The sequence below is a fragment of the Urocitellus parryii genome, chromosome X (genome assembly GCF_045843805.1).
Source record: "Urocitellus parryii isolate mUroPar1 chromosome X, mUroPar1.hap1, whole genome shotgun sequence".
NCBI classification, from domain to species: Eukaryota; Metazoa; Chordata; class Mammalia; order Rodentia; family Sciuridae; genus Urocitellus; species Urocitellus parryii.
In genome coordinates, this window is record NC_135547.1 from 22190701 (window position 1) to 22218185 (window position 27485).

Consider the following 27485-nt stretch of genomic DNA (forward strand, 5'->3'; position numbering starts at 1 on the left):
ATGTTATTGCAGCATAACCCAGTCTATCTTGACCAATGCACATTTGGCAGGGAACAGACCAAAAAACAGATGCATATTCTCCTTGTTGGGTCAGCTTGCCCCCAAAACTAAGTGTAGACCCAGTGAATCTTAGGTATTAAGATAGATACAAACTGTGTTTCCTGTGTCCTGGCATTCAGCAAACAAACAGTGATTATTTAAAGTGCTCAAGAAATCCAGTGAAGTTTCAAGTAAGAAAACCAGAACTCCAGCTGCTAAAAAGTTAGGAAACACTGGAAGGTAAGTCATTGCTTTCAGAAAGCCCCCATTGAGATGTACACCACTTCCCTGGAAGGGGTCATACATTTATCCATTGATGACAAAGAGGCACATTCATAAGGGCTGATTTTCAGGGGAGGGATGGAGGGAAAGGTCCAGGGCCTCAGGACCACCCTGGGCCACAAAGTAGGAGATAGACTGCACATCTTGGCCCAGAGTTATTTTTCTACTGCCCCTGGAGGTTTGAATGTCATCCAGAGTAGGAGGCCCATGTCACTTTCTTTGTTGTTTCTCACTGATGTGTCCTTTTTGGGCCATGCCACTCCATGAGCATCTCTTTTTTTTTTAATGTTTTATTAGTTATTGATGGACCTTTATTTTATTTTATTTATATGTGGTACTGAGGATCGAACCCAGTGCCTCACACATGCTAGGCAAGTGCTCTACCACTGAGCCACAACCCCAGCTCAATGAGCATCTCTTTAGACCATCCATGAGAAAGGAAGGAAGTGAAATTTTGAAGTCTGGCTTTTTTTGTTTGTTTGTTTTTAATGGTTGGCAAGACTTACCTACAAGTGTCTTCTTCCATGTGACATTCCAAACTCTTTTCCTCATTTAAGATCAAGCTCAAGTCTAATCTCCATTAGGAAATCTTCCCTGACTTCTTCCCTTCATAATGCCTGATGATCTACTAATAATACTAGCTACAACCAACATTTATTGGTTGTAAAAAGAGCCCCGAGTTAGCTCATTTATCTTTTATGCTGTCTCATTTGACCCTCCAAGATTCTAAGGGTGGTGTGGTTATCATCCCTGCTTTACATCTGAGGAAACTGAGTATCAGAGATGGAAAGGGACTTAGCCAAAGTTGCACAGCTAGCATATATGGCACAGCAGGGACCATGATCTTAACCACTGCTTTCTGCTGCCTCCTACAGCTCAGCCTGAGAGCTCTGGAGGGCAGGAATGGCTTCTTCCGATTAATACTTAGCCCTTTTCCTTTGAGCAGAACTTTACAGTTAATATAGTATGTCTGCATAATCTCATTGAATCTGTACTACATTCCTGAGACATTTGTGTTAGCCACAGTTTACAGACAAGGTAACTAATGTTCAGAGAATTCCATGACTTGTAAGAGGCATACAATGTGTGACAATGAATTGGTCTTTTTCTGCCCCAAGATGTCTCTTTCTTAGAAATGGGTCCTTGCTAATCACTTCCTCCTCTCTTGGCAACTTGGTATGCTAAGCCTCATTTCCACTCAATTTAAAATAGCTGAGATCAATAAGGGCAGTCCATTTTATTTCCAGTCCTTGGGAGTTGGAGCAGAGGTATCCAAAGTTATGCAGTTGACATTCAACAGGATGTAAGTGGGCCTTCTGTAGCCCCTAGAACAGGTAACTAGGGCTCAAACTGAGGACAAGTCCCAAGAGACAACTGCTAAGGAAATAATTGGGGCCCAAGGCCTCCCAATTGGGCTCTACTGCTTCCACCCTCTCTCCTCCCAGTTATATAAGCAGAAGGTGGTGGCAGGGCCTTATGGGATCAAGAGACTCTGGTCTAGTACTGTGGTTTCTCCCTCCCCCATGCCCCCAGCCAGGTGAGGGGCAAGAGAATGTAATCAAGAAGGGCAGGGAAGGAGATCAGTTGGGTTTAGACTGTGAAGAGGAAAGGATGGCATCTCATTCCTAGCTAGGTGGCAGAACCATGGCTCTGCCCCGTGAGCCTATGTATGACAGCAAAGTGTAGAGGAAATGGAGAGAGGGCTGAGTAGAGGCAGCAGCTCTGTGGCTAGCAGTGTATGTTTTCCTGTGGTCAAGAGGACACCTTAGAAGGGAGGCAGTATGTTTGAATTATCTTACCTTATTCTATCCAAGAGGACTGGCTGCTAGGCACAAGGGATCCCAGTAGCAAAGGCCTCTGGGGATACTAGTGAGGGGCAGGTATATATAAAAATGATTGGAGGAAGTAGGGGAATAACATCTTCCACATCAGAAAACTCTGAAATGGAAAGGCTTCCTGACCCTTCAAAGATGGGGGTAATTACTGTAGAAGCAACTCACAGTGTGTGTTGAGACTCTACGATGAACCAATTACACAGTTGAAACCCAGTCCTTGATTACCCGTGATCCTTCCTACCTTCCTTCAAGGAGCTCAAGCAGCACCCTGCCTCCTGGTGGCCTTTCAAGTGTAGGCTGGTCTAGCAATTGGAGGAAGGGAGAACAGGGTCTCAGGCCAGGACTAGAGAGAGGCAAGAGAGGCCCCACGCCCACCCTCCACTTGCACAGCCCTGTGAGTGAGCACCTCCCTTAATTGTGCACCCCAGGGGCCTCATTTCCCTCACCCTTGTCCAGACCCTAATATACCTACCACAGGTCCTGGGCCATAGCTCACTGGTTCTGGTTCCCCTGGGATTCATGGAACTTTTCAGGTCCATAAGGATATTCTGGGTGCTGAGGATCTAGGGATCTGGGGCTGGCCCAGCAGCCACCTTTGACTCAGATGGGCAGACCCAGAATACACAGGCTTCCCACAAAGGATGTCAAGGGGATTCCTGCAGCAAAACCACCTGGAAGCAGTACCCCTCATCTCTCCATCCCAAATCCAAGAAGTTCTGTGTGAGGGAGTTAAGGACATGAAAATGGAAGAGTGGAGACTTGAACCCAAGACTCCTGTGCTCTACTGCTATGTGATCCAGCCAGGTAACAACCTCTCTCTGCCTGTCCTCTATCTGCAAGATAATGATAGCACCATCTTCATAGGACTTTGGCAGGAAGGATATGGGGTCATGTCTGCAAAGGTCTAGGCTCACTCTCTGTGTAACATGACGTAAGTTCCCTAATCTCTGTGATTTATCTATAACATGATTATTTTTTGCAGTACTGGAAATTGAACCCAGGGCCTTGCACATGCTAGGTAATCACTGTACCAATGAGCTTCATCTCCAGCCTCCCCCCCCCCATTTTTTGAGACAGGGCCTTACTAAGTGGCTGAAGCTAGCCTCAAACTTACAATCTTCCTCCCTCAGCCTCTTGGGCATGTTCCATGGTGCCCACCTCCAAAGAATGTTTTAAACTACCTGAAAGCTGGTAGTTAAATAGAAATGGAAATACTTTTTCAAACTATATGAAAGCAGACACTTGGTCCAAAGGTTTTCTTAAGGTCTTTTTCCTGTTTCCTGTTTCCTTGATTTTAAAACAAAACAAAACAAATCATCAAAAATGCCTCTGCTTCAAAATAAAGGGAGTTTAGAATGTACCATTCCCCATCTTACCCCTACCCCAATCCTGCCCACGAAAAGAAAACTAAGGCTATTCTGCCCCCTGGTGTTCCCTACTGTCACTGCAGTTACTTCCTGTGGCTCATCTAGTTTTCATATTTAAAAATCAATAACTTGGCTTCATCCATTCACCCATTCATTCATGGCCTAAACTTTTTTTGGTACAGAGGATTGAACCCAGGCACATTTAACTACTGAGCCACATCCCCAGTCCTTTTTTATATTTTATTTAGAGACAGGGTCTCATTGAGTTGCTTAGCAAGCCTTACCGTTGCTGAGGCTGGCTTTAAAGTCTTGATTCTCCTGCCTCAGCCTCCCAGGCTGCTAGGATTACAGGTATGTGCCAAGCACCCAACATGCCTCAAACTTGTATTTACTGCCCAACTCTGGGCCAGGTGCTGTACTTTACACGGAGTTTACAAAGATGAACAGCACTGGGACCCTTCACTGAAGGAGATCACAGTCCAGTGGAGAAGACACACATAAGCAGATTGGTTTGATACAAAGAAATGTTCTGTAAAGGGCCATGAGGCAGGGCAAAGAGGGTGTGCTAAAGTTGGGGGAAGCAGAGGACATGTCAGGAAGAGCTTGGAAAGAAGAGGTGGTGGTTGTTTGATGACTAAATTTGAATTATTTGGGTGGATGTACAGAAGGGGGTACTGTAAAGGCACATTTATGGGAGTGTAGAGTGTTTGGTATGATGGGAGCATAGTGCAAGTTTCAGGTAACAGTAGGAAAAGAAGGTGAGAGCTGGGAGGTCAGGGAGTGGTGGGTCTTGTGTGCCATGCAAAGGGATTGGATATGATCCCTGAGTGACTGGGAATCATCAATGGCCTTTGAGCAGGACAGTGACATGGTTAGATCTGAACTCCTGTAAGTTCATTCTGGCTGCTTTGTAAAGGCACAGGGCTGGAGAGATTGGTTCTGTTGCTATGTTGAGAAACAAAATTAAAGAAACAATGTGAAGCCCATATTGTTAAATTTGAACTTCAGATAGAGAAATTTTTTTTGGTATAAGAATATCCCAAATGTTTCACAAGATCTTATCCTAAAAATTATTCTGTTCATCTGAAATTCAAATTTAACAGGATATCATTTATTTTATCTGGCATCCCTATCTTACAGTCATCAAGGAGAGATGACAACAGCTTAAGGTGAAGGTATTAGAGTTTTGATAGAAGTAGAAAAAGTCAAGGGATATTATAGAGATAAAAAGGACTTGGGATGACATAGATGTGGCACCATGAAAGAGAGGGAAGTGTCAAATATGACATCCAATCTCCAGTTTGGGCTGTTTGCTCTGGGTTAGGTCCTCCAACTCTACCCTTACACTAACCAGGTCCTTCCTAAAATATCCAAGAAAAATACTGAAGGCAGGAGCCAAGACACACTCAAGCTCAGCCTCCTCTGCCCAGCTCCATCTTGTGCTTGGTTCTACACTATGGTCGTCCCTTGCTTGGCCCAGGTCATCTGTCAGGGTCTGGGGACCACAATGAAGCTGGGGCTCCTCTAGGTCTCTGTTCCTTGCCTCTTTGCACCACTCTTAACAATAGTGCACATGAGGCATGCAGCTCAGGCCCCACTGCTGACTAAGACAGATTCTTCCTGCCAAGGAGGGAAATCCGAGAGTCCCAGATCCCTATAAGTTTCCCTAGGGGCTTTCTTACCTCCAGAAAGCTGGGACTGAAAAGGCAGTCTGGACTCTTCAGGCTTCTTGTGTCCCAACAGTGCCTCCCAGTGGTCATACAGCACACTGCAGCTCAAGGTGAGACAGGAGACCCGTTTGTTGACCACTAAGAAAGCTTCACATTGAAGAATCAGGGGTCTTGCCCCTGCAGTTGGCCACACATCAATAGTGCCCTTGGCACTCCTTGGCTTTTAAGGATATGAGTCACACATTTGTTCAGTGGACCTGCTGGTAAAGAAGTGGCCTAAGATGACATACAAAGAATCAATCAGGCTGTGAGGTCTTCATTCTTGGCAGGACCCAGGAAGATGCTCCAGGCTGAACTGTTCAGTCTTTCAAATTTCCACCTTCTGGATTTCATAGATACCAGCCTACAAAGAAATCTAGATGTTTTTGAGGACCCACCCACACCTAGTTGTGAATACCTCCACCCAGAAAACTGGGGTGGTGTTGGGAGGGAAATCTCATAATTAGGTTCCCCATGGTGGGCATGTCACTACGCCAGAGAGCCAGGATGGTGGCTGCCAAACTCTATAACATACCACCTCTCTCTCTCTCTGGGGTCATAGCCAGTCAGAAAAAATAAACATCAAATTTTCCCACCCTATATCCCCTCCACACTGGAGCCTGAAAGCATATGGCAAGAGGCAAGGGACTATGCCCCAAGGAGCAGAAGCTAAGACAATCAAGTCTCAGATGACTTTGTGGGCTGGTACTCAAGGCTTCTCTGGAGCAACTAAATAAGAATTCTAAAGGTCCCTGGCTCAGAAAACGGAGCTCTTCCCTTTCCCTCAGACTCCAGGGGGCAGGGGACACCCAGGCTGTGGTGCAGAGGCTGAGGTTATCACTGACCCTCTGCTAGTGTCTTCCTTCTGTGTCTGGCTGAGAGGAATGACATGCACTCTCCTGTCTATCAGGTTTTGGCCATTTGTCTTTACAATGTACCCTTGGGGCCCTGACCTCTATTTTTTGAGCCTAAACACTAGAGAGAAAATTTACCATGTGCCTTATCTATAAAATGAGAATAATACCTCACAAGGTGGTCATACAAGCAAAATGAGTTAAAACATGTCAAATGCTTATTTTGTTATTAGTTTAATTATTTCTAATACCTCTAAGAGTCTGAGATTTACTCTCTGCAAAGGTCTATATACTGGCTTGGGTCTGAAGTTCCTGTATCTTTCTCCCTTTCCCACAAGGTCTTCAGTTGTCTACTTGAAAAATAAAACAGGGATCAGTCTGTTTTTTTCCAGGATTACCTCAGCTCCTGGACCAACTTCCTCAGCTGTGAGTCTTCCAGAATGCAAAACTCTCTAAGGGTTCTGTGGATCAAGGAGCACCATAATCATGTTCACTGGGTTGTGCAACATCCGAACAGCTTGCCAACCTCTTGGCTGAGGAATTTTGGTCTGCCTGTGTCATCAAAATACACTCCTAATATGAGCCACTGGCCTCTCCTTTTCCCTTCTAGACTGTTTGCTTTAGCCCTACTTCCTGGGTAGCTTTCAGAGGTACACAGTGGGAAGATCAAGGTGAAGTGCCTAACCAAAAGGTCTGCCTGCTGTAGACCAGCTCCATCAATCCTACCTTCCCGCAGTCACCGAGTCCCACAAGCCATCTTCCATGTTCTTAACCTGACTATCCTGCCAATGATCTCAGGCAGTGGAAGTTTCTCAGTCTTCAACTGTGGGAATTCATCTGGGTTTAGGTATATGGTATGGATCCTACTTTACATTCTTCTAGATGGTTACCCAATTGTCCCAATGCCACCTATAAATAGTAAACATTAGAATTAATTAAGCATGGTGAGATGCTTGTACAGTAAGAAGCATGTAGATTAAAGGATGAGTACATTCACAATTCCCATTGATCTCATGATCACTCTAGGTATGAGCTCACTGAATAAGTGGTGTGGGGGGTAAACTGTTTTCATCTCCTTTATTTTTTGTTCTGGGTACTTATTGTGAATTTTGTGAGTTTAATGCTATAAGATACGCACTTACTGGGCTGGGGTTGTAGCTCAGTGGTTGAGCATTTGCCTAGCATGCATGAGATACTAGGTTCAATTTTCAGCACCACATAAAAAATAAAGATATTGTGTCCATCTACAACTAAAAGACATATTAAAATAAAGATATGCACTTACTATGAAGATCAATTTCTAGGCTTATAGGTGCTATATAAAGGGGTCCTGACCTGATAGGGGCTCAGAGAACCACAGACAGGATCAATAATTGGCAATCTTTTGGAAAGGATCTGATGATAGTAAATATTTTAGACTTGTCATATAGTCTCTGAGGCAACCAATCAATTCTATTTTAGTATAAAAGCAGCCATAGATTACATGAAAACAAACGATCATAGCTGTGTTGCAAAAAAAAAAAAAAAAAAAAACCCTATTTGCAAAGACAAAGGGTTAGATTTGGTCAATGGACCTGTGTTTGCCAATCCCTAAGAGCAACTGAGATATAATTCTAGAGGACTTGTCCAGAGGTTAATTATATATTAGTCAGGAAAATGTCATAAAATATAGGGTCATTGAGAGTCCTTCTGGACATCTTAAGTGGGCCTTTTTGTCTAGGTAGATGGTCAGGGCTTCTGGCAGGTGTTCCCTCAATAGTATGTCCTGTGTCTACTCTCATAGAGCAGGCCTTGATGTTATTCCGGATCTCCTAGGGGTGTCCCTAAATTAAGTTTAAACCTCAATTAGGATCATTCCAGAGAGATGTCTCCCTCTGCCTTCACCAAACTCTTTGTGTTAGTTCACTGGTCAATTCCAAGCATATCACCAGCAAATCCTGGTGCCCATCAAAAGAGAGAAGGGGTATGAGGACTGCCAGGGTTGGGTGGTGCTGCCCTTCAATGAAAATCCAGGAGGTTCAATGAATTCAGTTTGGGATAGGTTGAGTTTAAGATGTCTATGGGACATCTAAGTGGAGATGTCCAGCAGATAGTGGCACACAGCATTCAATTTATCTATATTCAACTCTGCTCATGCTTTCAAGGAAAGAGAAAAATCACAGTGAAAAATATTCTTACAGTTCCAACTGCCTTTTGGCCAAGTGAGCATGTGCTCTAGAATGAGTATGAGATGGAAGAAAGTAGCTCTGCTCTTCCTTCAGTGGCTCTCAGTTTGAATATAACTTTTGAGGTATGATCATCTCTCTGGACTGAAGACATTCTAAAGATGACAGTGTGGGGGGGAGCAGAGCAAGAGAGAGGCCTCCTGGAGGCATTATTTCACTTAGGGGGTATTTAAGGGATTTTTTTCTGGGCATATTCAATTTCTGCCTTAACTAATTGACTTCAGAACATAAACATGAGTAAGATATGACACCACAGCAAATGAGTCTGAAGTGGAGGTAGCAAGGATGAACACTGCTTCAGACAGAGTTTGAGGATTCATTAGCACACAGTTGGTGACTACAGACAGATGAGTGAGTAGGGTTGATGGGAAGAGAATGTCAAATAAGAAGTGACCTAAGCTCCAACCTCAGCACAGGGCATCAGTTAGTGGTAGGGCCAACAAGGAAAGGGAGCATGCAAAAGAGACTGAGATGGAGCAGTCAGTGAGGTAGGAGGAAAACCAGGAGTATGGAATCCTGACAACCCAGTAAAGGGAGTGTTCCAGAAGGATGACATGCTGCTAAGAGGTCGGATAAGATGAAGACTGACAAATGGCCTTTGGCAGAATGGAGGCTGCTGGTGATCTTGGTGAGAGTCATGTCAGAGGGCTGGGCTAGAGGAGGTTGAGGGTGAGTGAAAGGTGAACAAATGGGAATAGAAAGTGGAGACAACATGGGGCTGGGGTTGTGGCTCAGTGGTAGAGTGCTTGCTTTGCACATGTGAGGCACTGGGTTCTATCCTCAGCACCACATAAAAATAAATAAATATATTGTGTCCATCTACAACTAAAAAAAATAATTAAAAGAAAATGGAGAGGGGCTGGGGATGTGGCTCAAGCGGTAGCGCGCTCGCCTGGCATGCGTGTGGCCCGGGTTTGATCCTCAGCACCACATACAAACAAAGATGTTGTGTCCGCCGAAAACTAAAATAAATAAATGAATATTAAAAAACTCTCTCTCTCTTTCTCTCTCTCTCTTTAAAAAAAAAGAGAAAGTGGAGACAACTCTTCTAAGAAGTATGATTGTGGAGTAGGTCCTTCAACCATTATTCCTTTCATTCAGATCAAACAGTCCTGGGTGTGAGTGAAAGAATTTCATTCCCTTTCTGCTATTATTACATAAACCCAAAGAGCCTAGATCTACTGTACAAAATGAGAGGCTTAAATACTAGATTACTGTCTCACAGTTCTGCAGGCTTGAAGTCTGAAATCAGCAGGATTGGTTCCTTCTGAGAGCTGTGAGGAGAATCTGTTCCACTTCTCTCTCCTGGCTTCTGGTGGTTTGCTTGGTGTTCCTTGTCTTACAGATACATCATCTTGATCTCTGCTTTCCTTTTCATATGGCACTCCCCATGTGTGTGTGTGTCCCAAAGTGCCCTCCTTTACAAGGATATCTGTGATAATTATGGAATAGGGCCCACCCTTGTCCAATATCATCTCATTTACCTTGCTACATTCTCAGGTACTGGGGGTTAGGACTTGAACATATGAACTTGGGAGGATATAGTCCAACCCATAACAATCTTCATTTCCTTTTAAAAAATAACTTTACTTACTTTTATGGGTGCTGAGGATCGAACCCAGTGTCTCATGCTTGCAAGGCAAGCACTCTACCACTGAGCCACAGCCTCAGCCCCGAGTCCTCATGCCCTTTTTTCTTTTCCTTTCTTTTCACTTCCTCCTCCTATCATCTGGCCAGGGGTATTCTGTTCTTTCTGTCCCAGTCACTTCTATCCTTCCTGCCCAGCTGACCCCTCTCCAGAGAAGATCTAAGCCATTAGCTTTCAGCAGCAATATTACTTCTCAAGCTTTGTTGACACTTTATAAATAACTTGAAATATTGAGGGAGAATGGCAGGGAAAAACATTATTTAATTCAGTTTGGTGTTCAGTGAAAGATAAGACTGAAAACTCCATAGGCTTTAGACAGGTTATATCTAGTCCTGAGAAAATGTTTTGCTTTTGTTGACTTTTAGGGTCATAGGTAGGAGACTGTAAGGAAAATAGTCTATCGTACTCCCCCAAATAGAAAGAAATGATCATGAAATAAGAAAAGTGCATTTTAAATGCCAGTTTTACAACTGAGAATAGTCATTCTCCTCTGCCATCTACTGGTCATAGCTACAATCAGTAACTGATCCTTGCTTATTGAAGCCAGGGCCACTCTTACAGGTAGAGGAGTGGCCCATGGTTGCAAAAAGGCCCTTGGTGGGAGGTGCGCATGGTGTGTGTGTGTGTGGGGGGGGGGTAATGTGCCTTGGAGCTCCCTCTGAAGGGCACAGTCAAGAAAGGACCTTGATATGTGCAATGGCACACACCTGTAATCCCAGCTACTCAGGAGGCTGAGGCAGTAGGATCGCAAATCTAAGGCCAGTCTGGACAATTTAGCAAGACTGTCTCCAAATAAAAAATGAAAAGGGCTAGGGATGTAGCTCATTGGAAAAGCACCCCTAGGTTCACCCCAGTGCAGAAGAAACAAAACCAAAACTAAACAACTACATAAAAGATAGAACTTTGGGGGCTGAGGTTGTGACTCAGTGGCGGAGCGCTTGCCTACCATGCATGAGGCACTGGGTTTGATCCCTGGCACCACATAGAAATAAAACAAATAAAGTAAAGGTATTGTGTCCACCTACAACTAAAAAAAAAAAAAAAAAAAAAAAGAAGAAAAGAAAAAGAACTTTTGCTGAGTTGCTCTGTAAGAGCGGGAGGGAAACTGCCCATGGATGTGAGATAAAGGACAAGGCTGCAATGTGAGGGAGCAGTGGTGAGTGGCCAGCTCTGGGCTGGCAAGGCCCTCTCCAACCACCTCCATGCTGACCAGGATACTGTGTTCATTCATTCCAACACACAAATATTTCTTTCTTTCATGAAATAATGTTTTCCTTGATCTTTTTCTGATTATGAAAAGTAATACATGTTCATTGTAAAATATTTACAAAATGAGAAAAATATACAAGTGAAAAAAATCATTGCAGTTGGCACCAAAGAGTGGCTTGAAGATGCTTTGCCATAACCTCCATGAGCACCCCAAACTCATTCTGAATACACATGCAGTTTAAGGTAGAACTGTTTGCTATGCAAAGGCAGCTTGCAGCCTGAAGACAAAATTACCTAGCCTACCTTTTTGTTTGTTTTTGTTTTTGCACTACTGGGGACTGAACTCAGGGCCTCAAGAATGCTAGGTAAGCACTCTACCACTGAGCTACATCCCCAGCCCCTCAGCTTACCTTTTAATGGCTTCTAAGCATTCTTATATGGCATTCCAGAGCCACCATGGCTCATAATGCCACCATCTAAGGGTGACTGCTATCAATGACTTGGAGCATGAACTTCCACTATCTTTCTGCCTCTGTATTATCTTTACATTTGATCATTTGACTTTAGGAATATTTAGTACCTACCTACTTATATCCTACCTTTTCTACTGAATGTAATATCCTAACATTGTTTTCATGTCATAATTTCTCAAAAACATTTGGAGTAAATCTCTACATCATGTACAAGCACAAGAATGGGGTCCTAATTAGAATAAGATACACTCCATGTATGTTTAATATGTCAGAATATACTCTACTGTCATATATATCTAAAAAGTACAAAAAATAGAGAAATAGAAAACATCATGCTAAGTAAATTAAGCCAGATAGATTAAATAAAGGATTGAACATTTTCTCTCATAAGTGGAAGTTAGAGAAAAATAAGGGGAAAAAAGTGCAGGGTGGGGTTGATTGGATATCATAAAGGTATATGGAAGAGGGCTGGGGATGTGGCTCAAGTGGTAGCGCGCTTGCCTGGCATGCGTGCGGCCCGGGTTTGATCCTCAGCACCACATACAAACAAAGATGTTGTGTCTGCCAAAAACTAAAAAATAAACATTAAAATTTTCTCTCTCTCTCTCTCTCTCAAAAAAAAAGATATATGGAAGAGGGCTGGGATTGTGGCTTAGTGGCAGAGTGCTTGCCTCACATGTATGAGGCATTGGGTTTGATCCCTAGCACCACATGAAAAAATAAATGAAATAAAGGTATTGTGTCCATCTACAACTAGTAAATATTTTAAAAAGACATATGGAAGATCAGTGGGATAGAAGATCAGGCAGGAGGAGGGATAGGAAATAGAAGGAAATCAGAATGAATTTAACAAATCTATGTTATGCACATATGTAAATATACCACAGGGAATCCCTCCTTTATTTATATGTAAAAGGTATCAATCAAAAATAAATAAATAAGTGAGCAAAACATAGATCAGTAGAGAAAGAAGAATAAGGGGAGAGAGGAGGGGAGGAAAAGTGGGGGAAGGCAGGGAGTGGGGGAACAGGGACTGAAAGGGAGCAAAACAAATATCATGCATGTATGACTTTGTTGAAATGAACACAACTACTATGTATAACTATACTGCTCTAATTAAAAAAAAAAAAGAACATTATTTGGGGTTGGGGACATAGCTCAGTGGTAGAGTACTTGCCTAGCACGCATGAGGCCCTGGGTTTGATCCTCATCATCACAAACAATATTATGGGGCCTTTACAAATATACTATTTGTAAAGGCCCCATAATATTCTATCTATAAAAATCCATTATGTGTTCATTAATCTTTTGGTTATGAAGACTATGTAAATATTTTTTTCAGATTTTTGCTCTAATGAATAATGCTGGGATGAGCATCCACAGACTTATGCCTTGTGCTCCTCTAGGATCATCTCCTAGATGCAGAATGACTAGTGTCAATGTTTTTTAAAAAATATTTTTTAGTTGTAGTTGGACACAATACTTTTTTATTTATGTATTGATTTTTATGTGGTGCTGAGGATCAAACCCAGGGCCTTGTACCTGCTAGGCAAAAGCTCTACCACTGAGCCATAACCCTAGTCAATGTTTTTAGGTTCTTAACACATTGCCACATTTCCCCGGCCTTTGCCAACACTGAAATAATGGATGACAAAGATTATTGGACACCAGGTATTAAGTTAGGTAATAGGGATATGATATTAAGGAAAAATTCAGAAAATATGTCTCTGCCTCCAGAGTTTCTAACTTGGTGGGAGAGAGTGACTTTGATAAAATAATAAATATGTAATTACAAGCTGAAGGAGAGGAAAGGGTGTGAGGAGAGTATGTGACAAGGTTGGGATCTAGTTGGGGCTGGGCAGTGGCAACAGAAGGATCCTCAGAGAAAGTGATGTTTCTGCTGAGATTGAGGTCTTGGGAGGAGTTGGCTCTGTGGTGAGAGGGCGCAGAGACCAGTTCAGGACAAGTTGGCTGAAGCCAAAAGCATGGCAGGTGGTACCGTGTGAAAGGAGTCTTAGTTCATGACAATCAGGCTAACTGGACCTGTGGATCCCCATGATAATTTTAGGAAACCACTGGATGGTTTAAAACAGGGGTGATATGGTTGGATTTGCTTTCTGAGAATTACTACACATTTTTAAAAAAGTTTAATTGTGGTAAAAACCACATAACATAAAAGGTACCATCTCAGTCATTTTAAAGCATAGAGTTCAATAGTGTTAAGTATATTCACATTGTTGTTCAAGAGATCCCAAAACTTTTTCATCTTGCAACACTGAAACTAGATATCCACTAAATAACTGCCTATTTCCTGTTCTCACCTCCTAAGAACCCCATTCTACTTTCTATCAATTTGACTACCTCTCATTAGTGGAATCATAGAGTATTTCTTTTTTTTTAAAACATTTAAAAAAATTTAAGACATTGATGCACCTTTATTTTATTCATTTATTTATACGTGGTGCTGAGGATTGAACCCAGTGCCTAAAACATGCTAGGCAAGTGCTCTACCACTGAGCCACAACCCCAGCCCCAGAGTATTTGTCTCTTTGTGACTGGCTTATTTCATTGCCCCTTTTTGGCTATTGTGAATAATCATGCTATGAGCAGGAGAGTGTAAACATATCTTCAGGACTTTGTTTTCAATTCTTTTGGATGTATATCCTGAGATATGACTGCTAGATCATATAGTAGTTCTATCTTTAGTGTTTTGAGGAATCTTGAGAATTACTTTAAAAAGACAAATTCAGCAAGGCTGGTTTTGTTGCTTAAAAAAAACAGCAAATAGCAGTACTGTATGGCTACTAAAAATTATCTTCTTGGACTACATTAATATAATTCACGAAGTTTTCTCTCTCTCTCTCTCACACACACACACATACACAAACTCTTCTCAAGTTAAAAGAGCTCAGAATGAATAATTAATCGCATACACATTTTAGGAATAACTATTGCATACACTTATATCTTTAAGTGCTTTGAGGGACAATCTTTATTTGCCAACCAAACATCATTGAGCACTTGCTGTCTGCAAAGCATCATAGGGAAACCCCAAATATGCTTAGTTTTTCTACTATCTTGAAGCTTCCAGTCCCAAAGAAGCAACAATACTATTTAGTGTGTGGTATGTTAAAATAGTCGTACAAAGGAATAGTTTTAGGGGTTCACAGGAGGCAGGAGTCATGAGGAAAGGCTTCTTAGATGTCACATTTGGGTTTGATAGGGTTTGTATAGGTAGAGAGGGAAGGACTAGAGGGTTCTAAGTGGTGCTGCAGACTGAGCCAGAGAAGAGTGTGCCCGAGTTTAGGGAAGGAGTGGGCATGAGAAAGTAGAGAGGGAGAGACTCAGCCAGAGAAATGGCTGGTAGAGACTAATGAGAGCTTTGAATGCCAGACTGAAAAACTGGAACTTCTGTGGTAAGTGGGGAATGGGGGCACAGAGGGATTCTGAGTAGGGGAGTGACATGAAAGAGTGCAGTAATGTGTAGGATAGACTAAAATGCAGAGAAACTGGCAGCTGGGGAATTCATTAGAAAAGGGTTAAATTACCTTAGGTTTATTACCCCAGGCCTGATGTAATGAGGGTTTGAATTCTGTGAGGCATGGAAAGTGAGTAGGGATAGGGAGGGGCCAGATGGAGTGAAAGGTCCTGATCCTTTCCCTTTTCCTTGGACATCTTATCATATCTTTCCCCCTCTCCTCTCCACCCTCCCATTAATTCTTCCTTCTCTCCCTCTGTCTGTCCTCTTTTCTTTTCCCTACCCTTCCTCCCTCAAACCCTTTTCTTCCAGCAATCTTTTTTTCTTCTTAAAAAAATACCATATACTTATTTCCAATCTTACCCATTTTTCTTTCCTTCAGAACCTTGCACAGTGGCCCACAGTTAGCGGGTGCTTCATAAATATTTGTTGAATTGCAACTGGTAAATGATTAGAAGTGGAGCAGGGCCAAAAATAGGCAAAGATTCAGGTCTGTGTGAAAGGAGAGAGGAAGATGCCAGGAGAAGCTTGTCAGGGTCTAAGACAGGTTGAATTTGAGCTGTGAACAGGTTATCTAGTAGACATGACAACTTTGGGTACAGCTAGAAGGGATAGGGATTTTAAAGAGCATCCTCACTGCTTTGGTTTGGATGTTAAATGTTCCCCAAAGGCTCATGTGTTAAGTGCTTGCTCCTCAGGGTGGTGCTATGGGAGGTGGTGGAATCTTTAGGAGGTGGGGCCTAGTGGGAGTAAGTTAGTTCATGAGGGTATGCTCTTGAAGGGACCCTGATCTCTTCTTCCTTTTTGGGTTCTGGCTCAGCAGTTTTGCTGCACCACACACTCCCTACCACAGCCATCCGGTATCCCCACCCAAAACCCCAAACAATGGGGAAACGCAATCACAAACTGAATCTCTATAACCATGAGCTAAACCAACCCTTTCTAAGTTAACTATTTTAAACACTTAATTATAGTAACATAAAGAAACATACCCACCTTCTCCCTCAGTACAGCTGGGGATGTAATGGTTGTGTTTAAGAGCACAGTTTGGGCTCTGGGATCATATTATAGTACTAGCTGAGTAGCAAGTTACATAGACTCTTTGAGCCTCAATATCCTCACCTATAAAATTGAGGATAGAGCAGTACTTTTTTTAAAAAATATTTTTAGTTGTCAATAGACCTTTATTTTATTTATTTATATGTGGTGCTGAGAATCAAACCCAGTGCCTCACACACGATACACAAGTGCTCTACCACTGAGCCACAACCCCTGCCCCAGAGCAGTACTTTTTAGGGTTGTTTTGAAGGCTAAAAATGATAGTAAATGTATTATTACAGAACCTGAAATAAATGATAGCTAAAATTATTAGTTATTTTGTTAAAGTTAGGAAGAGGATATAGGGGAAAAAAACCTATCAGTTCACATCGTTCCTCTGAGAAAAGGCACTCATGGCTACCTGTTGCATGTCAAGCAAAATGCTGCCCTTGTCCCCTCAGGCCCTCTGTGATCCTGTTCCCACTCACCTTTTGTCCAGCACATCCTCCCCCTCACTGTGTTCTGCCTGGCTGTCCCTGGAACATGACAAACTGTTTTGCTCCCTTAGGGCCTTTGCATTTGATCTTTCCTTTGATTGGAATGTTCTTTGCTGGATCTTTACTGGCTTTTTTGAGTTTTGGTATATAATGTGTAACCACCATTCAAATCAAGATATCATATGTTTTGGCTTCCTGAGATTTAGGTCTTAGCTTAAATATTACCTCCTCATCGCAATCTTGCCTGACCAAGTCCATCCGCTGTACCGTCTCATACTCACCTTGCTTTGTTCACTTCATAATACTTGTGTTTTGACTTGTGGTTTTCTCCTGTACTGCTTTTTGCGCATCTCTACCTCCACTCCTGTCCCACCCTAATGAAAGCACCATGAGAGCAGTGATTCTGTCCTGTTTACTTCTGTATCCCCACACTTTGAACAGCTTGGGCATATATAGGAGGTACTCCATAAATAGTTAATAAGATTCATGAGGAGGGGGTGATGGTTGAAAAGGGAAAGTTTGGCAAGGGTGGGAAAAGGGTTCAAATATGAAAGTGCTGGCCTTGGCAAAAAAGGTGAAGCTAGAGACATTCTGATGTGCAGGGCAGTGCTTGGAGAGGGCTACTTCTGTTGGACTGCTTTGATATTTTCACAAATTAAAGAATGTAGTCACCCATAGAGATTTGAAGGGCAGTAGGAGAGGGGTCTGAGCCAGGAGGCCAATAGAGGGTTTTGGGCTACATATACTAGCTGCCATTTACTATTTATTCACCAGGCACTATTCCAAGCTCTTTAAACATATTAACTGATTTCATCATATGACAATCCTGAAGAAAGATACTATTACTTTTATTCTAAGGTGTGGATTGTTATGGTTTGAGTGTGTACCCTAAAGGTTCATGAACTGGAAGCCTGATTCTCAGTGTGGCAGTGTTGAGGTGGTAGCGACCTCAAAGAGGTGGAACAAAGTAGAAGGTGATTTAAGCGATTTGGAGATTGATGTGGTTCTTGAGGAACTTGGATTATAACAGTGGGTTGTTTTTTATAAAAAGTGGCCCCTGAATCTCTCGTTTCCTGCATTGCTATGTGATCTCTTTCTTTTGGAGTGCTCCTGCCATGATGCCATTCACCCTGTTGTGATGTAACCAAAAGGCGCTCACCAGAGTTGCCCACATGCTGGCACTAGATGTCCAAAACTGTGCTAATGGACCTCTTTTCTAATATAAAGTACTTGGCCACCAGTATTTTGTTAATAGCAATGCGAAAGAGACTAAGACATGGATAAATATACACATTTTTCATCTGTCGATTATACCTCAATAAAGCTAGAGAAAAAAGATGTGTAAATCAAGGCATAGAGAGGTCAATTAATTTTTGCTCAATATCATACATCTGGGAAGTGGCAGAGCTGGAATTTGATTTCATTCTAGGTCCTGGAGCCTGTGTGAAGAACCACTACAGTTTCCTGCCTCCCTAGTCCCAGTGGAGCAAGTAGGTGAACATTCAGCAAGAGATGAAAAGGAGAATTGTGCAACCACATATGGTAGGCCCAGGGGCACTTAGCCAGATAGCCATGAAAAAAGGCTCAGGAATGGGAGCAGAAAAAAGTGAATGGCACAGGGTGGGTGATACGATTATGTATAGCAAAGATGGGGGCTGAGGCATCCTGAAAGGTGAGTGGGTAGGGAATTAATTTTTTGGTAGAGAAAACAGTATGTACAAAGGCTCCGAACTGGGAAAGAGCTCTCAGCTCACTGGAAGGGGTACAAGAGTGTCATATTGACAGGGCTGGGGAAAGGTTACTAGTACACAGGGACAGGATCCTTCAGGGTAATATTCCTCAAAGTGTGGTCCAAGCAATCCTGCATCAAGAAGCTCTTAGGTATTTATTCAGAATGTGGACTCCTGTGCCTCATTTCAAACCTACTTAATCAGAATTTCAGAGAGTGGTGTATTATGATTTAGATATGTGGTATCCCCTAAAAGCTCATGTGTGACAATGCAAGAATTTCAAGAGGTGAAATGAATAGAGAAATGTAATCTAATCAGTGGATTAATTCACTGCTAATCCAATTGGGTGGGTGGTAAGTGTAGGCAAGTAGGGTGTGACTAGAGGAAGTAGGTCACTGGGGGTGTGCCTTTGGGGTTTATATTTTGTTTCTGGTGAGCAGAGCTCTCTCTTCTTGGTTAGTATGTCTTGAGTTGCTTTCCTCTGCCACACCCTTATGCCATAATGTCCTGTCTCACCTTTGGCCCAGAGCTATAGAGTCCACCAACCATGGACTGAATGTCTGAACCATGAGCCAAAATAAACTTTTCTTTCTCTAGAATATTCTTGTCAGATCTTTTGGTCACATCAGAACAAAGCTGACTGAAACATGGGGCATGGGACCCACTTAACAATGTCTCCAGGTGATTCTTTTTTAAAAAAAAAAAATATTGGTTCTTTTTAGTTATATATGGCAGTGGAATCCATTTTGACATAATTATGCAAGCATGAAATATATCTTGTTCTAATTCAGAGATTTGGCACCCACCAGTGCAGGGCCTAGAGGACCATGGGAAAATTTAGGTTTAATTGTAAATCTGACCTACTATGACATTTATGTTCATTAGGAATTCAGTGACTGAGAAGTTACTGAAGGGTTATCAAGAGAGGAATGGTGATATTGATGCTCTCAAGTCATGCTGCCTGCTGTAGAATGAATTGAAGGACAGCAAAGGTAGACAACAAGGTAGAAGGCTATTACAACTGTCCACGTGAGGAATGATGGTGACCTGGATCAGTGTATTAGCAGTGGAGGTGATGAATGTCAGGCATTGTCATCAAGGTGGAGTTGATGGGACAAGGAGAAACCAAGGCTAACTCCTAGATGCTTAGAATAAGCAACTGGGTAGATGACACTGACATTCTCTGAGATGAGGGATGACTGATAGAGGATCTGAGTTCAGTGAAGTTAGAAGAATTCAAAATAAAAGAAATCTATTATGTATATTTAAAGCTTGAGATACCTATGACTTATCTAAGGGGAGATGTCACCTAGCTAATTGGACATACTGGACAGAAACTCAGAAGAGAGCTTTCAGTTGGAAATACATATTAGGACTCAGGGACATTAGAGCTGGCATTTAAAGCCATTGTAAGTGATAAGATGCCATGAAAATAATTAATGGACAAGCAGAGTGAAATTGTTTGAAAAAATGGACTTCCTAGTTAGGACGAAGAAGACGCTTAAAGAGCATGAAAAAGTAGAAGTGGCTGATTTAAGAGCTCTGGCCCTTTTAGGGTAATATGTGGCTAGGCTTGCAGAAAAGCTATGTACTAGGTTGATAGCTAAAAGAGTGGAAGTGAAGGTCTCAGGGCCTCTGAAACAAATGGTATTAATGTAGACACTGAAGTCACCAAGGATGATGGCAGGGGTATTGAGATAGAGAGGACAACTGGGAACTAGGTAATGACAACTGTGTTGTGGAAGTCAGTAACCGAATTGGCAAAATCTATAGTCCCTATACCTGTAGCCTCAACATTACCTTGGAACTTGTTAGAAATGCGAACTCTTGCCACTCCCCATATGGTTTGTCCTCAGCAAAACTCAAGATGAGGCTTGATCCACAGTATAGCTCTGTTTGGAGATGGGGTCTTGTGGAAGGTGTTTGAGTCATGGTAATGAAGCCCTTGTGAATACATTAATGCCCTTCTCTTGGAAATGGATTAGCTATCATTGGAGTTCAGCCCCCTTTTCTCACTTGTGCACATGCTCTCTTGTCCTTCCACTTTCTGCCATGAGTTGAAGGAGCAGGAGGCCCTCACTAGAAGCCAAGAGGATGCCAGTGTCATGCTCCTGAGCTTCTCAGCCTCCAGAACTGAATCAAAATAAAACTTTATTCCTTATTTTTTAAGTATCCCAGGAAATTCTGTTGTGCAGCCAATGATAAGAACCACTGACTTAGACAGTTTCCAGGTAATGCTGATGCTGCCAGTTTGGGGATCAGAGACAATCACAGCCCCATATGACTGTAATGAGTGGCCAGGATCAAGAACCACTCACTTAAATTGAAGATAGGGGAAGTGAACAACACAAAACCACAGTTTCAAAGCATCAAGGAACAAGCAAGCCCCTCTTCTTTGCTCTGGGATCTGGAGGGGTTGATCTCATCACCAGGAGATGAGAGAGAAGGTAGCACTGCTAGGTAAAAAGTCAATTCAGGTGAGAAGTTAGACAAGGCCCAAATAGCAAAGGTCATAATGAAAGAGGGATTTACACACAAGGCAAGTCAGAAGCTAGGCACCCAGGAAAAGGCAAAGCTCCACAGGAAAGAACAAAAGGCCAGCAGGGAAGAACGGGCAGAGCAGCTGGTGTGGCTCCTGAAGCTGGACAGTAACCAGGTGTCACATGTTGGCAATAGTAAACTGTTATTCATTCTTTGACTTATACCTCACCCTCATTAACAAAAAGGTTTATGGGAAAATTCTAAAATACAGAACTATAAAAAGTGTGTGATGGCATGTCTGGTGTGTGGGGGGGAGTTGAACAGGCTGACCATTGGCCTGATCTTACCTACCTGACAAGGTTATCATCAAAAGGGAGATGTAAAGCATTAAGTTCAGTCAATATAACAGAGGAGAAAGCTGGGGAAGTGGGAATCTATTTAGCATCTTCTATGTGCAAGGTACTATGCTGGGAACTTTAATTATTTCTCACTTAATGCAGGGTCTTGTAGGCCATGGGAAAGTTTTGATATTATTCTAAATGCACTGGGAAGCCCCTGAAAGGTTTTTAACAAGGAAATGAAGAGACTCACATAATTAAGTCATATAAGATCAATATTATGCCTATTCCATTTTATAGGCAAGAAAACAAGAGGTTAGCTAGTCCAAAGTCACATGCAATAAACCAGACCCCTTTGAGATAAAGCAATTATGACAAAATGTTAAGTGGGGAGTTTAGGTTAAGAGTGTTCATTGAACCAGATTTAACTTCAAAGCTCAAGCTTTTTTTTTCCCACTCTGCTGTACCGTGTCACTAACCTAAGTGACTTTAGGTCAATCATTGTCCCAAGACTTTCCCCATTTAAACAATGAGATTGAATTAGGTCAGCACTAAATTTCTCTCCCAGACATTTTGTGATTTCACAGTTACAGTGTGCAGCTTTGGATTATTAGGGAACACTAAGAGCCAATTCTTCAACTTGCCTTGCTATCAGACAGGCCCTAATGGATCTCCTGTAACAGAAACCCAATATTCAGGATGTAGTTTCCTGCAACCTCAGGAAAGGATGTTTATCATGCCTCCTATTCCACATTGCCAGTCACTGTGTAAAAACGGCTGGGCATTGCCAGGTGCAGTGGTGCACACCTTGTAATCCCGGTGACCTGGGAGGCTGAGGCAGGAGAGTTGCAGGTTTGAGAACAGCATTGACAATTTAGAGAGAACCTGTCTCAAAATAGAAAAGGACTAGGGATGTACCTCAGTGGTAAAGTACCCCTGGGCTCAACCCCCCAGTACTGGGGAAAAATGCTGCTGAGGGGGAGGTCACTCTCAAAATGAAATACCTTCTTCTGCCAAGCATTTGGGTGGGGTTAGAAAAACTATTCCTGATAACACTGAGTCAGCACATTCATCAGGGTCAAGCTCACAGTTGGAGGGAACTGGAAGAGTGCCCTGGTTGAGAAGAAGCCTCCAACTGAGGCCTCTTCAGTCTCAAAGGGAATGAAATCAGAACTACAAATTCATAATGGAGATTTGCTGGGAAACAATGGCACCCTGCTCAGATCCAGGGTATCCTCTCTAAGTGTTAGCTTAGATTAGAGACTCCCAAAGTACTAAATTTATGTACTTCATCATTCCAAAAGATAATAAAAATTCAAAGCTGGCTTTCAAAAGCTGCAAAATGAATTATGTGAAAACAAGCTCTTTTGGAGTCATGGTTAACCTACTGAAGTTATGTCAACAAGGACAACTGGGTTTTCTCCAAATATGTATGCTAAGAGTTTGTCAAACTTCTGAGGCTGGAAGGATCATGGATCTGACCTAGTGTGAAATTTATGTGCATTAAACTTCAACATACAGCTGGGTGCAGTGGCATGTACCTGTAGTCCCAGTTACAAAGGAGGCTGAGGAAGGATCCTTTCAGCCCAGGAATTCAAGGCCAGTCTGGGCAACATAGCCAGCCCCAATCTAACAAAATGATCTACATCCTTTCCTTTTGTTGCCTGAGTGCTTAGGATTAAAATAAGGGTATCTGGTTGGCCAGTGAAAGCATATGACTTTTTAAAATGTGTTTTGCAATGCTGGGGATGAAACCCAGGGCCTGGAGCATGCCAGGCAAGGGCTCTACCATTGAGCTATACCCCTGGCCAGTGTTACTTCTTTATTGGCTTCTAAAAATACATGGCTTCTCATCTCTGTGAGCAAATACACTGAAAAGAATTTTTGTTTGTTTGTTTCAGTGCTAGGGATCAAATTCAAGGCTGTGCATATGCTAGGCAAATGCTTCATCACTGAGCTACAGTCTCAGCCTGAGAATTCCTATAAACGATACTTCCCTGTAAGATAGATGATCACAGCAAAGGCATATCTGATGCAGACTACAGCAAAATCAAGTGAGACCCAGTGATATAAGCTTCCCTCCTCAGTTCTTTTTCACCAATATCACATTTTGATTTTTCACACAACATATATTTATTCAGAAAAGAATTTGCAATAAATTATAATAAAAAAGATGACACAAAATACAGAATCCCACTAGCAGCTTTGCTTAGTGATTAAGACGTTTTTTGGGGAAATATAACAAACAATTACAGAATAAGAATCAGAAAACAGTGAAAGGGAGGCTAATGCAATGTCACCTCAGGGGTTTGAACCATTTCATCTTAAAACAACAGGTGCAGAGTTCCTCCCTACCAGTTGAATCTGAAATCCTTAATTTGGAGAGACTACGAAATAGTACCTTGGTGGACTTAGGAATTAGAGGGTGGGATGCTGGGACAGGCATGGGAGGGAAACAGATTTCTTATGTCTGGTCTGTCTTCTCTCCTCTACCTAGAGATTGTCTAAAACCCTCAACCCTGTATATATCCCAGGATGAGCTGGAAAAAAGGTTGAGGCAGTAAACCACTTAGTGCTTTGACCTGATTAAGAAAGAGAGCTATATATGTGCTGCACAGAGCTCCTACTCACCATACACTTGGTCACCCAAAGACCTCAAGTTGGAAACACATTAGAAAACAGGCCCCCCAAAACCACTTCCCTGTGTTAGGACTCTGTCTCAGCTCCTATTATCTAGCTCCTATTACCTGCCTCTTTCTGTGATCACTTTGTGGACTACTGGAGATGACAAAACTGTTCTGCTCTCAGTCTTCCATTAACTAAGTTCACCACCCAGCCCTGACCTATTAGACCTTAAGCTATCTGGCACCAGTAGTTTGACTCTAATTTCTCTCAGTCCCAATCAGGAAAGGGTTTAACCAGTATATCACAGTATACATACCTTTTCTTCCCCCAAAGAACTCAACTTTCAAGAGATTGGAGAATCGAAGAACCATTCAGTGGTAGAGTTTCCCCTGGCCCTCTCATTGGATGCTCTAGAAGAGTCAAGGAATCAAAGCCCAAGATTGCACAGTCTATATATTATGCTCCTGGAATCTAATGTTAACAGGGAAGAGTAAATCAGCTTGGAGTGGTTTTAATGAAAGAAAACCAGGAGGAAGTCAATTGCATCAGGGAGTTTTGCAGTCAGTGGCTGGTGGCTTGTTTGTCAATCAACAGATTCATTTTTTAAAAGGCTGTCCCATAAAACTTGAATGAATGAAACATTCAGAGGGTTATCTTGGGTGAGCAAGGCAAGGTTTATGGTTGGTCTCACTGATCAATCTCTCTTACACAGTACTGGATACAGTGACTAGGAGCCAAAGGGAGTCTTCTACATCCTTTACTTGAAGGAGCCAGATATGGAGCTCAAAGTCAGCCCCGCTGGGGTGGGGTAACACATGTCCCTTGGTACTTCAGAAGATAGAAGAAGGGTTCTAAGGGTTATCCTCAATATCCTTGCTGTGGGTGGAGCAATAGCTCCAGAGGGGCCTGCTAGAGACACACAGACTCCCTCTTACAATGTAGTGAAAATGGCAAGTGTTGCTCTGGAGGTGATTTTTTTCTTTCTTTTCTTTTGGCACTGGGGATTGAACCTAGTGGTGCTTTACCACTGAGCTACATTCCCAGTATTTTTTTAAATTTTGAGACAGGGTCTCGCTAAGTTGCTGAGATTGGCCTCAAACTTGCGATCCTCCAGCCTCAGTTTCCCAAGTTGCTGGGATTTACAGGCATGTACCACTGTGCCCACCATTAGAGGTGGATTTCTAAGTGGGAGATGGGTCGCCTAGTACCCAGGATTGATCCTCATATAAAATGTAAATAATACTAGGAAAGGGAGAGTAGGAAACAGGACTTATCAAATGTGAATACTCTCACTCCTGAAATATTCAAAGTGTTTCCACTCTGACTGTGATTCTCTTATATCAATGTGATGCCACCTCTATAACTCCTAAAGTTATGTTACTAAATGTGATCTGAGACAAGAAAAATGGTTCCACCCAGTGCGGATCCACAAAAAGGCCAATAACAGTGACATACAGATGCCATTGTAGTAGAAATGCACAAATGCATGTAGTGACCACTTACAAACATTGAACTCACTGTTAAGGACATCCAAGGAGTCATTAGCCTCACCCAGGCTTCCTTTGAAGCCATAGAATGAGTGAAGGGGAGTGCAAAGGAGTGACATGGGGAGGAGTGGGTCAAAAGTGCATTATATGAAGGACTACAGACAAGTCTGAGATATAGGAAGTAGTGCTTATAGGCCTAGAACGGAAACACCTCAGAGTCTAGGCCTATGACTAAGGACAATCATGACAATTGGGTTGAAGGGCAACAAATATATCCCTAGGTAAAGGAGTGTAAATACAGACTTCTTTGCCTTATAAAGAGAAAACACAAAAACACCAAAATATGGTAACTTTGGCTTGGCAATATAAGTCTAAAAGTATTTTGCTGTGTAGAATATGGTAAAGAAGGGATTAAGAAACTCTCTTTCTTTTGCACTATTAACAGAACCTGAGATCCTGCAATAGACCCTTCCTGTGGCACGCCTTCTCAAATCATTCTGAAATACTTGGAACCCAAGATCTTTCTTCTCTAGAATTTTGGAGAAGAAAAGACTTAGTCTTCATCACTCCCAAGCAGAAAGCCCAGAAGGAACTGGATGGCACGCTGGCGGTCACTTGGAGTCTGTCTTGCCAAAAGGTTGGGTGGAGGCCTTAGGAGAAGACTAGTGAAGAGAGTGGCTAGAGGGCAAGAGAAAGAAAAGGGGAAAAGCTTTGTCAGATATGATGTTAGCAAAACCTCAGGGATGGCAGGCCAGGGGACAAAGACAGTAGGAATGAAATGACTGTCATGTGCTTGAACATCCATAAGGTATAAAATATAAATGATACACAGATTATTGTCCACAAACACCCTCATGTAACCATTCTTATGAAGTACCCTTACCGATCATGTTGGCGCTGACATTGTTGTACTCAGAGAATTTCAAGAGTTCTCGAAGGAATGCCATCAAGTAACGGAAAACATTTCTATGGCATCTTGGCAGTTGAGAAATTACCTGTTTTTAAAAAGGGGGTGGGCAGTGAGGAAAACAGGTGGAAGAAGGGAGTAAAAAGAATTTATAGGTTCAATAAAAGTAGTTTATAATCCAATCCTTGTAGACCTTGTTTGTCACTGCCTTCCGTTAATTACTCATGACCAACATAATACCTTCCAAACTGTATCTTCTAAGTAAGAATGGTCATATTGTTTGGTCCCTCACTCAATGACCAGGCTATACAGTCATCACAGATTTATATGCACGCAGTTCTACATAAGGAGGTAGGTATTACAGTGAATCTTACCATCATGTACATCAATAAGACTGGGGTCCTAATTGGAATAAGATATATTCTATGCTTGTATAATTATATCAAATTGATTCTATTATCATGTATAACTAAAAAGTACCTATAAAATAAAAAAAGGAAAAAAAAGATCATATGTGGAAACTTAAAAAGTTAATTTCGTAGAAGGGAAGAGCAGAATAGTGGTCAGCAGGGGCCAGGAAGGAGGTGGGGGTGGGGCCACAGAGGGAGGTCATCTGACCAGATACAGTTAAATAGGAAGAGTAGGTACTAGCTTTCTATACCATGGTAAGGTGGCTGGAGTTTACAACTTATTACACATTTTCTAAAGGACCAGAGGAGAGGAACTCAAATATTTTCGATACAAAGACATGATAAATGCTTAAGGAAATGACAATGTTAATTATACTGATTTAATCACTATGCATTCTCTATCTATATGGAATTAACATACTATACCCTATAAATATGTACAATTTTTTAGAAAAAAAGAATTTGAATTAAAAAAAGAAGGTAGAAGTTCATTGGAGTAGCCAAAGAGGAAGGAAGGAAGAGAGGGGGGGATGACAACTGAAAAGACAGTATAATGAACTGGACAGAACTTTCCTGTGTTCATATATGAGTACATGACCAATGAAACTCCACATCATGTACAATCACAAATGGAATCCTAATTAGAATAAGTTATACTCCATGTATGTATAATATGTCAGAGTACATTTGATAGTTGTGTGTATCTAAAAAGAGCAAATTAAAAAAATAATAATTAAAAAATTAAATAAAACCCTCCCCGCAAAAGAAGGTAGGTGTTAATCCGTTCTTTTCCCATTCTCCAGACAGGTAGTCAAACTGAATGCTATTCTCTACAATAGCATCACTGAGGACT

At 42.0% G+C, this 27485-nt stretch overlaps 1 protein-coding gene across 1 annotated transcript in view; it reads right to left on the bottom strand.

The window, feature by feature from the left end:
- Positions 1–23383: 23383 nt before the first annotated feature.
- Positions 23384–27485, bottom strand: part of Ocrl (OCRL inositol polyphosphate-5-phosphatase) — a 58521-nt gene continuing 54419 nt past the window's right edge. Inside the window, exons 23-24 of the mRNA XM_077793909.1 lie at positions 26199–26310; positions 23384–25993 (exon numbers count right to left, since the gene is read on the bottom strand). Of these exons, the coding sequence (XP_077650035.1) occupies positions 25869–25993; positions 26199–26310 (237 nt within the window). The 3' untranslated portion in view covers positions 23384–25868. The remainder of the gene's footprint in view (positions 25994–26198; positions 26311–27485) is intronic.